Source organism: Balaenoptera physalus (genome assembly GCF_965194825.1).
Source record: "Balaenoptera physalus genome assembly, chromosome: 15".
NCBI lineage: Eukaryota > Metazoa > Chordata > Mammalia > Artiodactyla > Balaenopteridae > Balaenoptera > Balaenoptera physalus.
The window spans coordinates 9,109,144-9,121,513 of NC_138894.1; the positions used below are offsets into that span (position 1 = coordinate 9,109,144).

General features: G+C 47.7%; 1 protein-coding gene across 4 annotated transcripts in view; it reads left to right on the forward strand.

Annotated features, from left to right (window-relative positions):
- The window catches only part of AFF3 (ALF transcription elongation factor 3), a 557,646-nt gene that overhangs the window by 80,787 nt on the left and 464,489 nt on the right, over nt 1–12,370 (forward strand). For 2 of the 4 annotated variants that reach the window (XM_082427231.1, XM_082427232.1), the window contains exons 3-5: nt 10,069–10,189; nt 11,203–11,515; nt 11,645–12,030. In XM_082427231.1, coding sequence (XP_082283357.1) covers nt 10,069–10,189; nt 11,203–11,515; nt 11,645–12,030 — 820 coding nt within the window. Of the gene's footprint in view, nt 1–7,693; nt 7,769–10,068; nt 10,190–11,202; nt 12,031–12,370 lie in introns of all 4 variants that reach the window. The other 2 variants (XM_082427229.1, XM_082427230.1) reach the window with 2 other exon arrangements.

Here is a 12,370-nt window from a genome sequence, read left to right on the forward strand (position 1 = left end):
AGGGGGCCTCTGCCCGGGGGCTTCTGTTCCTCAGTGACCGAGGAAGGGAGCCCTGGGCCTCACACTCCAGTCCTGCTTCCCTGGGGACCATGGAGGCACCATCCTCGGTGGGGGGGAGTCTGCATTCCCTTTCAGTCCTGAGGATCACTTCTGTCTTATTTCCCTCTTTGCCGCATGCTTTGCCCACCGAGACTTCTGGCTGAGCTGGATAAAGTGCCTTGTACCAAAAGAAGCCATTCTCATCTTCAAAGCAGGGCCTCCTTGCCTCCCAGGTGATGGTTGAGTCCGTTTTGGTAGTTTCTACCTGTGCTGTCCACGTGGAAGATCCTCACGGTTGGCCCGTCTGCTCAGACGTGGGAAGGTGTTTGAGGCCATGCCTGTCCCTTTAACGCCCTCTCCGTAAGGGGAGCTCTCTTTGCTTTCAGCCTAGCCTGGGGCTCGTTTTGTACCTTGGGAGCCCAAACTGACTCTTACCTGCCTTCGGAGATTCCCCTTCAGCAGGTCATGGTTCTGGGAGGAAACAAATTCGAGGAGTCGGGCTCAGGAAGAGCCGGAGCCATGAGTTCATGGTGTTTGGGGTCGCAGGGCTTTCCTCGTCGAGGAGCCTGACCCATCGGAAACGTCAGGAAGTTATACGAGGGGGCTCGGCCACCCTTCTGCCCCCCGACGTGGGCACCACGCGCATGACCGTGAGGGGCCGCGCAGGGGTGCTTTGGGAGGGCATCCTGGTTACAACATAGGCACGCTGGAAAATAGGACCCATCCTGTGTACGGCTTTAAAACCCTAGGAGCTGAAGTTTAGCAACTGATGCTGTAAAGTGAAAATGAAATTTAACTGAGCATTTAGTGGAGGAAAAGTAATTTATTGGCTCTACCATGAAAAGCCCTGGGAGTAGGTGTCCTTCTCATCCTGGACGCCAGTGATGGGTGCCGGCTCTGTGCTGCGGGCTGCAAGTGGGCTCTTTGGAATAGCATAGTAGGGACTTCGCAGGTGGGTCTCATTTGGTCATGTTACTGCTTTTGTGAGGCTCTGCTGTGTCTTTATATTCTACCAAGGAGAAGATGGTAAATCAGGGTAATTGCTTCATCCCAAGGCACTTTTATATTGTAAAGCAAAGAGGTCCTGTTAAGAAACTCAAATTAACTTGGGCTGTTGATACTATATGGAGAGCCTCTTTGAAAGCTGCTTGTCATACAGCCTGGCGGTTTATCACGGAACAATTCCATTAGAACCTGACACTTGTTCTCAAGGCACCAAGACTTAGGATCCCTCAGGAAAAGCATTTAACCCTTGGCAATGCAAAGCTGTCATTTATCTGTCATCTCTCTAAAAACTCACTGGAGCATGTTTACGAGAGAGATTTGGAGCCGTCATCATTTCCCCTGAATTAGAAATAGATTTGGGCTTCAGTAAATAGTCAAGAAACAGTAAAGTGTCCAGGCCCATACTGCAGAAGTGGCCTGGCTCTGCTAGTTCCATTATAAAATGCACTTACCGTGGTATTCCATAATTCTCAAGGAGCTCACTGAACAGAATTCAGCGACTGGAGTATTAGTTAATTGCTAGTGCTGACTCATTTGAATTGCTTATCCCAGTTCTATTTTATAGGCTTTAGAAGAATTGTTAAGGTTCATGTATATCCACCAAGGAGGCTTAGCAGACCTTAGAAAAATGAACTGAAATTGTCATGATCTGAAAATTAACACCCTTCTGCCTGGCATTTACAAACAAAGGATGGGGGTACCATTTGTCAAGGCCCGTCAGTGAGCAGGTTCCCCAGGGAGCCAGGCCAGCAGAGTCGAAGAATTCAGTCTCCGGTGCCAGACTGCCTGGCTTCAGACCCAGGCATTGTCTCTCACTGGCTGTGGGCATTGGACAAGTTAGTTAACCTCAGGGCCTCTCGTTTCTTCATGGGTGGACGGGGAAATGTCTCTTGGGGTTTTAAAGACTCTTAAATGAAATAATGCACGTGAAGTCCTTCGTACAGTGGCTGCATATAGTAATAAAGGGAAATTGGCATTAGCAAAATTTAATATGGGCCTGATGCGTCTGAGATGATGGTATAGATCATCCAAAAAGGCTAGTTTTCGTTGGAATATATACCGGCTCAATTTTTCTGTGGGCGTCTGTTACTTTATGACTCCCTTCAATTTCCTAGTTTCACAAAAGCTGTGGTACAGGAGAAGTGATTATGGCACAAACCAGCCTCAATTCTGTTCCCATTCTTGTAGAACAGATCGGCAGCCCTAAGGCAGAGATCTGTAAATGCTCTGAGTTTCAAGATTGAATTAAGATTGTGACAGCCTTTGCGGTCAGAGACAAACGAGTAAGGTTGGGCTGACCTTTTCAAGATGGTGGAAGTAATCAAGGGGGCGATGCTTCCAAAGCTGGTGGTGAGCCAGAGGCATAAAGCTGTTGGGGGAAAACCGAGTGAACAGGCATGGGAACTGGAATTCAGTGACTCAAAGCGAAAAGTCTGGTGTAAGTGAGCAGGGTCCTAGTAATGTTCTTTAGGATGTAAGGGTTCGTCGTATGAGCTGCTGGCCAGTCCTCACTCCCCAGCAGGTCTTTAACCACCAGCCTCACCACCACCACCGCTGTCACCACGACCACAGTCACCATCATCGCCACCGTCATCATCACTGCCACCACCATCACCATCAATCACCAGCACCACCGTCACCATCACCACCATCACCACCATCATCACCAGCACCATAGCTACCACAGCTCGGGGGCTTGAAGGACCCCAGTTGGGAGCGTCCTTGCTTCCTCCCCAGTCTCTGTCTCCAGCCCCGTCCTCTCAGCCTGACTTGCCTCTATCACCCGCTCCCTCCCTGACCACCCTTCTGCCCCCCAGTCCACTGGCTCTGACTGCAGACCAAGGAAGGAATTTGCGAGTAAACTTCAGCAACCTTGCTTTTCCCCGATTTAAGGAAGGATCACTGATCTTTTAGTACTTGCTTCATAAATAACAGGAGACGTTAATTAGCTTGACCCGGTAAATCTAAAGTAGTTGTGGTCATTTTGGAGCGTGTGATCACGTTTCCTTAATGATGCACAGTTGCTAATGTTACCGCTCGGAAGAGCAGGAGCGTGTCTGTGTCTGTGGGACATTCTTCCCCTCTTCGTTGGGTGCCTCCTCTTCTTCCGGTTGGCCCTTGTGACCTCAGCCCTCACCCCGGGGGCGGGTGAGCACGGCATCCATCCCAGGACTGTCAGCATCCCAGGACTGTCAGCAGATTGTCTCCTCTGTGGTCCAGCTGATCACAGCCCGCCCTGATGCAAACTGCAAGGAAAGGACGAGCGAGTCTGGGAGTCTCCTTTCATTCTCCCCTGCGTCCATCCTTCACTTATGCACTCCCAGCCGAGCCTGCTTTCAGGAAGGGATCAGGTAAACTTATTTAGGGTGAGGTAGTTTAGCAGTGGAGCAAACCAAAGAAATGAAGCTTTGAATGTGGAATTCCAAGTGGCTAAAGAAGTAAGGTGGTGTGGTGAGGGCAAAGGTCACCTCCTCCGAATACCCTCAAAGGCCACTTAATAGTAATTTGTGCATCTTGTGCTTCTGAGTCCTCCCTCTTCCCTTCCCTCTCCTCCACCTGCCCCTTTCTCAAGACCCAGCTCAAAGGAGCTCTCTTGCAGGACGCAATCCTGGCTCCTTCTGCATGCCGGACCACAGGATGTTAACATTCTCTGCTTAGAAGGGCCCCTTCCTCTCCTCGCCCTGGTCCCCTAGACTGTTAGCTTCTCAGCAGCAGGATAGGCTGGTTGCAGCCCTAATGATCTTCCCAGTATCTGACACAAGGGCATTCGGGAGGCATTCAGAAATGCTTTTGGACTAAAGTGAATTGTAGTTCTGCTGTTTGAGGAAGACAGTATTTTTTAAACATGGAGAACATGATAACTTTATCCAAAAGATAGGTGAAAGGTTTCTCATTCTCTCTTTTTTTTTTAATTGGAGTATAGTTGTTTTACAATGTTGTGTTAGTTTCTGCTGTACAGTGAAGTGAGTCAGCTATATGTATACAAATGTCCCCTGCCTCTTGGACCTCCCCCCGCAATCCCACCCATCTAGGTCACCACGGAGCACGGAGCTGAGCTCCCTGTGCTGTACAGCAGGTTCCCACTAGCTAGCTATTTTACACATGGTAGTGTATTTATGTCAAACCTAACCTCCCAATTCATCCCACCCTCCCCTTCCCCCGCTGTGTCCACACGTCCATTCTCTGCATCTCCGTCTCTATTCCTGCCCCGTAAATAGGTTCATCTCATTCTCTTCTCCTTGAATTCACTCATTTCCTAGATCCCAACCCTGGAGATACACCAGTAGGTAGAATAATGGGTTTTTGTTTGTTTGTTTGTTTGTTTTTGGTTTGTTTTTGTAAGGATGAAACACTTTGATGATTCCAGTCAAGGGGTGCAATGAACCACATATACCCTTGGCTGAAAGCCTTTGTCATGGGAAATGCAGTTTGTTTGAAGCGAGTGGTCAGATTTGAACGGGCTGCACGTGATTAAGTGCAGGAAGGAGGACGGCAGAGTCTCTCTCTGGCCAGTGGGTCTGCTGGGTCAGATCTGGGGCTCAGTTGCAGAGGCCGCTGTGCCAACTCCAGTGCCTTCCCTCCAGGAGGGCAGCTTGGGCACAGATTGGAGTTGGCTGATGCCTGGGTCGGATCCGGTGAAAGTGATGACACTGTCAGCCCTAGCGGGCTTACTCTATAGAATCTGTAGTTTCTTTATTCACTCACCCGTCCTCCATTCCTCTATTCTGTAGTACATGGATATCCTTTTCGTATGGGTGCTGTGGAAAGAGACTGATTTTTGTTTTTCATTGTTTTGGGAGTATAAAAATAACAGCCCAGCCTTTGTTCCAGAATTCTTCTTTTACTTCTGTCTGAAGGAGAGAGGACTTCCCTTTGTTTCACTCGCCCTGCTTAGCTTTGCTGTGGCTCACATTCACAACTGATGGACACTGGGCTTGTAGACACCAGGGTTTAGGAAGTGTGGCCACTTCTTGGCTCTTAGGTAGGTCCTGTCTCCTGGATAGACCTGAAGAAAGTACTTTGGACATTGCTGTTCCTTCCACATGATGTCTTCTTCACGACATTGTTTTGATGATCAAATTCTTATCCTAAGTTCCTCGATCTTTAAAAAAGTTAACCTAGGAGTATCTACCAGCTTTGTCTTTCTTCAAGGGACATTGTAAGGATAACGAAGAGACATATATGTGAAATGTTTTGAGCTCAGTGGAAGGGAGAAGACTTGAGGCTCAAAGGTATTACTGTTATTTAGTTCCATGCTGTTATCATGTGATTTTGGAAATGATGATAGTATCATATTTGGATATCTTTTCCTCCTTAACCAGCATAGTTGGCTTTGGCCACTGCCCTACAAAATACTTCACACGTCATCAACATGAAAACGGCACCTGCAGGCAAGGAATGCACAGCGTCACCAGGAAGAGGCCAGGCCTAGAGCCTGGAGTGACAGCACATTTTGCAGGAGTGGCGCAGGAAGAGAAACAGGCAGGCACGCTCGGGAGTAGCCCGAGAGGCAGGAGGAAAACAAGCTCGCAGGCCCACAGCCCGGGGAGAGAGCTCATGGAGGTGGCGTTGGCCGTGCGGGGGGCTGGGCAGTGAGGAGTGTCCGTGGAGGCCCCGCGAGGAGGCGGGGGACCTTGCTGTGAACGCAGATCACATGGGTTTCGGAGAACCCGGCATTGGTGAGAGAGCAGCTCTGCAGAAATCTGTGTCTCATAAAGAGCAACAGCCCGAGGAGGGCAGGGGGTCAGGGAAGGCTCCTCATTTTCTTTTCTTTCTTTCTTTTTTTTTTTTTTTAGTTTTTATGACTCTTATTAAATCCTTACAAAACAGAATACAAAATTCTGGCGTTGACAGTTGGTGTAAAGGAAAACTTCTGAGCTGTATCAGTTCACCTGGTGCAGTGGAGTTAAAGTGCTTGGATGTTTTTCCCCCACTTTAAAAAAATTTGAGTTCTTTTTTTGTCTTTTTTACACATCTTAACATTGAAGCACTGCTGTGCCCCCTTCCCCCAGCGCCAGACTCGTTCACAGGAATGGTTCTGACCAGTCCCATCGGGCCGCACTGTCGTTGTGACAGGGAGGAAGTGGCTGTCCTACCTTTGAGAGAAAAAAAAAAAAAACAAAAAACCTGCTCACAGCTCAGCTTTCCCGAGTAAAATGGCCAGGGCGCCTGCAGTGGGCGAGAGTCCATTTGTTTCTTTTTTACCAAACGGCAGAATCCCCGGTTTCAGAATGTGGAATCACATTTTCTGGGAACGCTATACATCTGCAATAAATAATAAATAGTCTCGTAGCAGTTGGCTGCCTCTACTTTCATGCAAAACAAATGAATACATTTGGTGACATCCATTTGAAGAGTGTGATTCTTGTAATTGTCACAGAAAGAAGGAACCACCTCACAGACGATAGAGATTTTACCGTCTGCTAGTAACTCATAACATGAGGCTCTTACTGAGTTTAATGGATGTATTAGCATGCCAGGAATTGGAATTCTCTGCTACAACCATCCCCAGGGAAGCTGACCTGACTTTGCAGCACGTCAGGGAGAAGGTTCCTTTGCTTGTAGAGCAAATGGCCTGGCACTCATATTGCTGGGATGGCAGAAGAGGGAAGAGGGCTGAGTTTTAATGGTGTAGGCGTGCTCCAGGATTGTGACAACCTGCCCAGACCTCACTTGTGATCAGTGGAACGGCGGACTCGCTGTCGAGAAGGTACTGTCTTTATGAGTCAGAAAAGGTAAAAGTTCAGACGCTTGGGGAGAGATGACGGCTGGCAAGTCCAGGCTTTCTCTTCCAGTGACATTTGCTTTGTGCAGGTGACATTTTAGCTTCCTGGGCCTGACATGACAGGAGGGGGTTGTGGCTCTAGTTCAGGATAAGGAGTGGGTGGGTTCCTGTTAGGAGGTGCTGAATGCTCAGTGGAAGCGGCAGAGCTGAGAAACCCGAGGAAAGGCAGTCAAGAAGTCTTGCCTCTTGTGCAGGGTTTCCTTTGCCCTCCTCTGGAGAAGGGGGACTGTCGTCATCTTCGGTCATTCCGGTTTCAGCTGATGGTGTGGAGGGCACGGCCTGGCACAGGCATCGTGGCGGTCCCATGAGAGGTGGCCAGTGCGTTTCTGTTAGTAGCTCATGTGGAGGTGGTCCTGAGGGTGTTCAGTCCTCCTCGTATCAGAGGCCATAGGCTGGGCGTGCCAGTGGGACCTCATTAGGGAACTTTACCCAGCGGTGGTCTGCATCTGGGAGCGCTTTTGGTTATCTTCCAGCTTAAAGGAGTTGGGAGATGAGGCAGGTTTACTTAAGGAGTGCTTCCCCCTCACCTCCGTCTTCTCCATATTTGGAAGTGATCCTTGACCTTGGAAATGCAGTGAGTCGGATACCTGCCTCATTGATTTGGGTTTGTATCCTGATGCCTCTGTCTTAAACATCCAAGTCACGTTGCAAAGTAGGTAGGGTTTCGAAATGTATCTTCATTGCTACACTCTGCATTGTTCCTGACCTTTTCTTCACATGTCCCGTGCCCTTTGGACCCTGATGTCTTGTGCCCTTTCTCCCTGGCCTTTGGGAAAAAGCTGACAAACTCGTGCGCACTAAGGTGCTGAGGGCTGATCAGGTGTAAAGTGTTTTCCCTTCTTGTGGTGTCTACATTTCTTACAGGGGTGAAGACATCTTAAACCAGAGGAGTGACTCTCTAGTTGTGGAATTTCAGTCGTCAGCCAGCAGATGCAGGAGGTATTATATTGGGTATGGGGGCTTCTCAGAAGCCTGGAAATCATCCTAAATGACCACCTGCTCCATGTTACATCAGGCCACTTCGTGCATCACACCAGTCTTGTGTGTTTGGTTGGCTTGACCTGGCTGAGGACAGCAAGCATGTCTGTGGGAGCGTCTGTGCATGGAGTTGCACACAGTAGGTGCTTCACAAACCGCTGTACCTATCGGAGAGGAGGAGAAGTACAATGCATGCAATGCAAGCTTGTTTTTCTGATTGCAAATGCTGGTTTTGGTCCAGAAATTAGCCAGTTCATAGAAAACCTGCAGTGCCTCTCTTGGCTACAGCCCACTTCATGCCCATCCACAGCATGAGTTGTGTATCCTCAGAACAGTCTCCATTTGAAATCCATGGAATGTTCACGAAAGCTGGGGTTTCATATTGCAGAAGCATATTGCCCTGCAAGCAGGGCAGGACAGTTGTACCCTGTCCTTTGAATCTGAAGCCTGGCTCTGTGATTGAGTGTCATTCCCATCTCGTGCCTCCCTTATGCCAGTCACTGTCACCACGGCCACCCCGGAGGGTTTCCAGTGACTGTGGGGTTGGAGCGGTGAGCCTCGCCGTTGGGAGGCTGGGGCTGCCGCCTCCCTTTACATGAAGGTCACTGCTTGGACTCCCAAATCGAATAACTTTGGGTAATGTCCTAAGGCTGAATTAAAATGCTAATAGGCTACATGTTCTGGGTATTTTAACCTTCCCTGATCTGAAATTTAAATGAAATGCCTTAGGTGCTCTCAGAGTCTTGCCAGAAGCATATTTAGCATCACCCCTTAGACAGTGAATTTAAAATATACCCTGGCCACGCGGGCAGAGCTAGGAAGATACGCAGTATTTATTTTATGATCATTTTATTTGCGTCCTCTACAGCAACATGACACAAGTATGCTCTTTTACTCGAGATAGCAATTTAGCTGAAACATAACAAAACAAAACCCCAAACGTCACTATTTTTTAAGTTTCTTTGAACCTGCAGATTCTCTCCTTATCAACAACATTTAATAGCAGTACATTGGATTTGGGGCACCTGAAGCTATGCCAAAGCCCTTTTGTAGATTTCCTTCGCATTTAAACCTTGTGACAACACCATGAAGACATTGGGCTGCAGAGAGATTGCTTGGCGTTTTCGTCATCATATCACTTGGTTATGGCAGGACCACGGTCAGGACGTGGCTGTCCTGGCTCCCAGCTCCAGCCTCTGCCCACTAGATCAAGCTTGAGCTCTAAGCAAAGTGATGACAAGCTTGCTTAAACTAAATGCGTCTGCTTGAAATGCACACGGTGCTCATTTGGAGGACATGGCAGTTCCTTACAAGGGGTAGTGTTAGTTCCGTTGTCTACACTGGGGCCAGATTTCTCTGTCTACTGAGCTGAAAAGACAAGTCTATCTCCTTCTGTCACTTAGGTCACTTCCTTATTATTAGTTGAATTAGCCTGTTTGTTTTTTCCTTACTAGGAGGAAGGAACACTGTTTTTTCCTCAAGTCCTTCTAGTTATCTGGTTTCTGGTCACTTTGTCAGTATATCTTGGGAGAATGGATATTAATTTTCTGGCACAAAAAGGCTGAGTTCCTTGATGGCATACCATGCTTCAATTTCCGTCCTCTCTCTCGTTGCCTACCCCCCTTCCTCTTAGCACATTTTTCATAGTGAGGAAGAGGGATCGTGTGAAATATATCAGAAGGAAGGATGGATTCAGTAGGAGTTTGACGACTTGACTGATTAGCAGAGATCAGAAGGAGGCTCATAACCGTGAAAACCACTGCAGCATGGAGTTTTAACAGCTCTTTTGGGACCTAGTTAATGAAAGAATCACTACAGAAACACAGCCATGCAAAAAAAAAAAAAAAAGAAAGAAAGAAAAGAGAAGGAGCATTTCCATATAACACTCTGGGGCCATGTCATAAGAGGAAATACGCTCATAATTTCTATTTACACATCTCTGTAATTACCTTCTGCTTGAAGACTATTTTCAGTCTTCTCCTGTCAAAGTTGCTTAGATATTTCCTCTTTCACACATCAGGCAGAGAGGTCTAGTACTGGTTGCAGCTTGTCCTAAGGACTTTTTTTTCCTCCCGAAGAATGGAATTCTCAGACACCCGAACCATACTGCTTGATTAGACTGGCTTTCATCTGATCCATGTTCCCGTTACCATTGCCATTTGCCCGTGAATCAGGCCTCTGCATTCAGGTGAATGTTGCATTGAGCACTACCTTTAACTTTTTCGTGTGTGGTTGTTCTCTCTTCTTTCTCCCTGATGCAGTGTCTATGAACCAGATAGAAACGTGTTACGGAGGAAAGAACGAGAAAGAAGAAATCAGGAAACCCAGCAGGATGATGGCGCGTTTAATTCAAGTTACTCCCTCTTTAGTGAACCCTACAAGGTAGATGGTTTTCACTTGTTCATCTCCACCCCTCATCCCTCCCTCTAACCCCGACGGCAGTCTTGACTACGGGAATTGGCCAACCAAACTTCAGACAGCTCAGCCCCTAAGGATGGGGTCTTCCCCCACAAATTCTGGTGCCTCTTTCACATGTCTTTACTGGCTAGTCCCTCAATGAAATATAACTTCTGTTTAAGATGGAGAGCTGCGTGCTATGACTTTTATCAATAATTGACTTCATCTCTGCATCAGTTTGCAAAGTCAATGCCATTTGTTGTGTTTCCTAAGCTATTAGGAAACAACCACTAAAAAGAGGTTGGGTTACATATTTGTCACACACAGATCATGCTAGGAGCAGGGTACTTGATAGGGCTCATAAGAAAGGAAATGTTGGATTGTTTCTCATTTATACCAAAGGCCAGAAATATAACTTTGCTTGTAAAATGAAGTAGCTCCCCAGATTTCATTCCTATTTCAGGCTGCTTGGAACTGGGGATGGTTCAGGCCGAGGGCTTCCTGCAGACTGAACCCCACACTCACTGTAAGCTTCTCTCTGATTTCTTTTGCCCGTCCCTCTGGGTTTCTAACAAGAATAATTCTATATTTAGAAATTGGAAGCAAAATAATTTGAGGCAAATCTGAATTTTCAAGGAAAGCTTGCAGTGGGATGAAAAAAGAAAAAGGAAAAGAAAATCTAGTCTTGGAAAGACTTAATCCAGACCAGGTTGTGAAGTTGCAATCGTAAATTTCCTGATTTCCTTGGCTGTGGCACAGTACCAAGGAGAGATGCTTCACTCATGCCCTCTGAGGCCATTAGCTGCAGTCCAGTCCTAGTGAGGTACAGAGTGTTGACAGACGTCTTCAGAGACGCTGACCATTTTGATGGAATCTCTGAGCTCTCATTCTGAATGTGGCAACCCTGGCTCTTCTAGCAGTGAAGGCGCCTCTCCATCATTTCCCGTGTTTCCATTGTCTGTAACAGGAGTATGGATGTTATGTTCTTCTTTTTCCAGACTAACAAGGGGGATGAGCTCTCCAACCGACTCCAGAACACTTTAGGCAATTACGATGAAATGAAAGACTTTTTAACGGATAGATCGAATCAGAGTCATCTCGTTGGCGTTCCCAAACCTGGGGTTCCTCAGGCTCCCGTGAACAAGATTGACGAGCATTTTGTTGCAGATTCGAGAGCCCAGACCCAGCCTGCATCCGTCTGCAGCACCACGTCCTCCACCCCAGCAGTGGTCCCTGGGCAGCAGAGTAAGAGGGGCACCGTGGGCTGGCAGAAGGCCGGGCACCCACCGTCCGATGGCCAACAGAGAGCAAGTAAGCACGGACACAGGACGCTTGATTTGAACAGATCTGCTCACCCAGAGAACCATAATAAAAACCCTAACCCCTGTGTCTCGAGCCCCTCATCCTCATCTTCCTCTTCTTCTTCTTCTTCCAAATCAGCACAACAGGGCTCTCTCAGGACCTTGCTTGGAGATGGTGTTGGCAGACAGCAGCCGCGGACCAAACAGGTGTGCAACGTCGAGGTGGGTCTTCAGACCCAGGACAGGCCACCTGCTATGGGAGCCAAGCACAGCGGCAGTGGCCACTGTGTTCAGAACTTTCCTCCATCCCTGGCTTCAAAACCTAGCCTCATCCAGCAGAAACCGACTGCCTACGTGCGACCGATGGACGGCCAAGATCAGGCTCCCGATGAGTCTCCGAAGCTGAAGTCGTCCACAGAGACCAGCGTGCACTGTGCGTCATACAGGGGAGCCTCGGGCACCAAGCCAGAGTCCGCCAGAGCCAAGGCCAAGCTTTCCAAGTTCAGCATCCCCAAACAAGGAGAGGTGAGTCTCTTCTCAACACCACTTACACGCATCCGAGTAGTTTCAAGGGATGACCTGACTAGTTGTAAATTCCATTCCCATGCATCTTTATTTCAGTGTGTGACTGATGTCATGTGGGATTTGTAGCCATCAATATGGAAAGATGGACACATCCATAATGATTTCTTAAAATCTCAAATTGATTATAATCAGAATATTTTTAAGTACCAACAAATGCTGTTGTGGTGTGTCTGTGTTAGTTCAGGAAGGAATGCCTCCGTCAGTATAGTTCAAGGGATTTTTTTTTTTTTTTTTTTGTGCACAAGCCAATGTTGTCAGAGATTTTATACACTGGAATAAA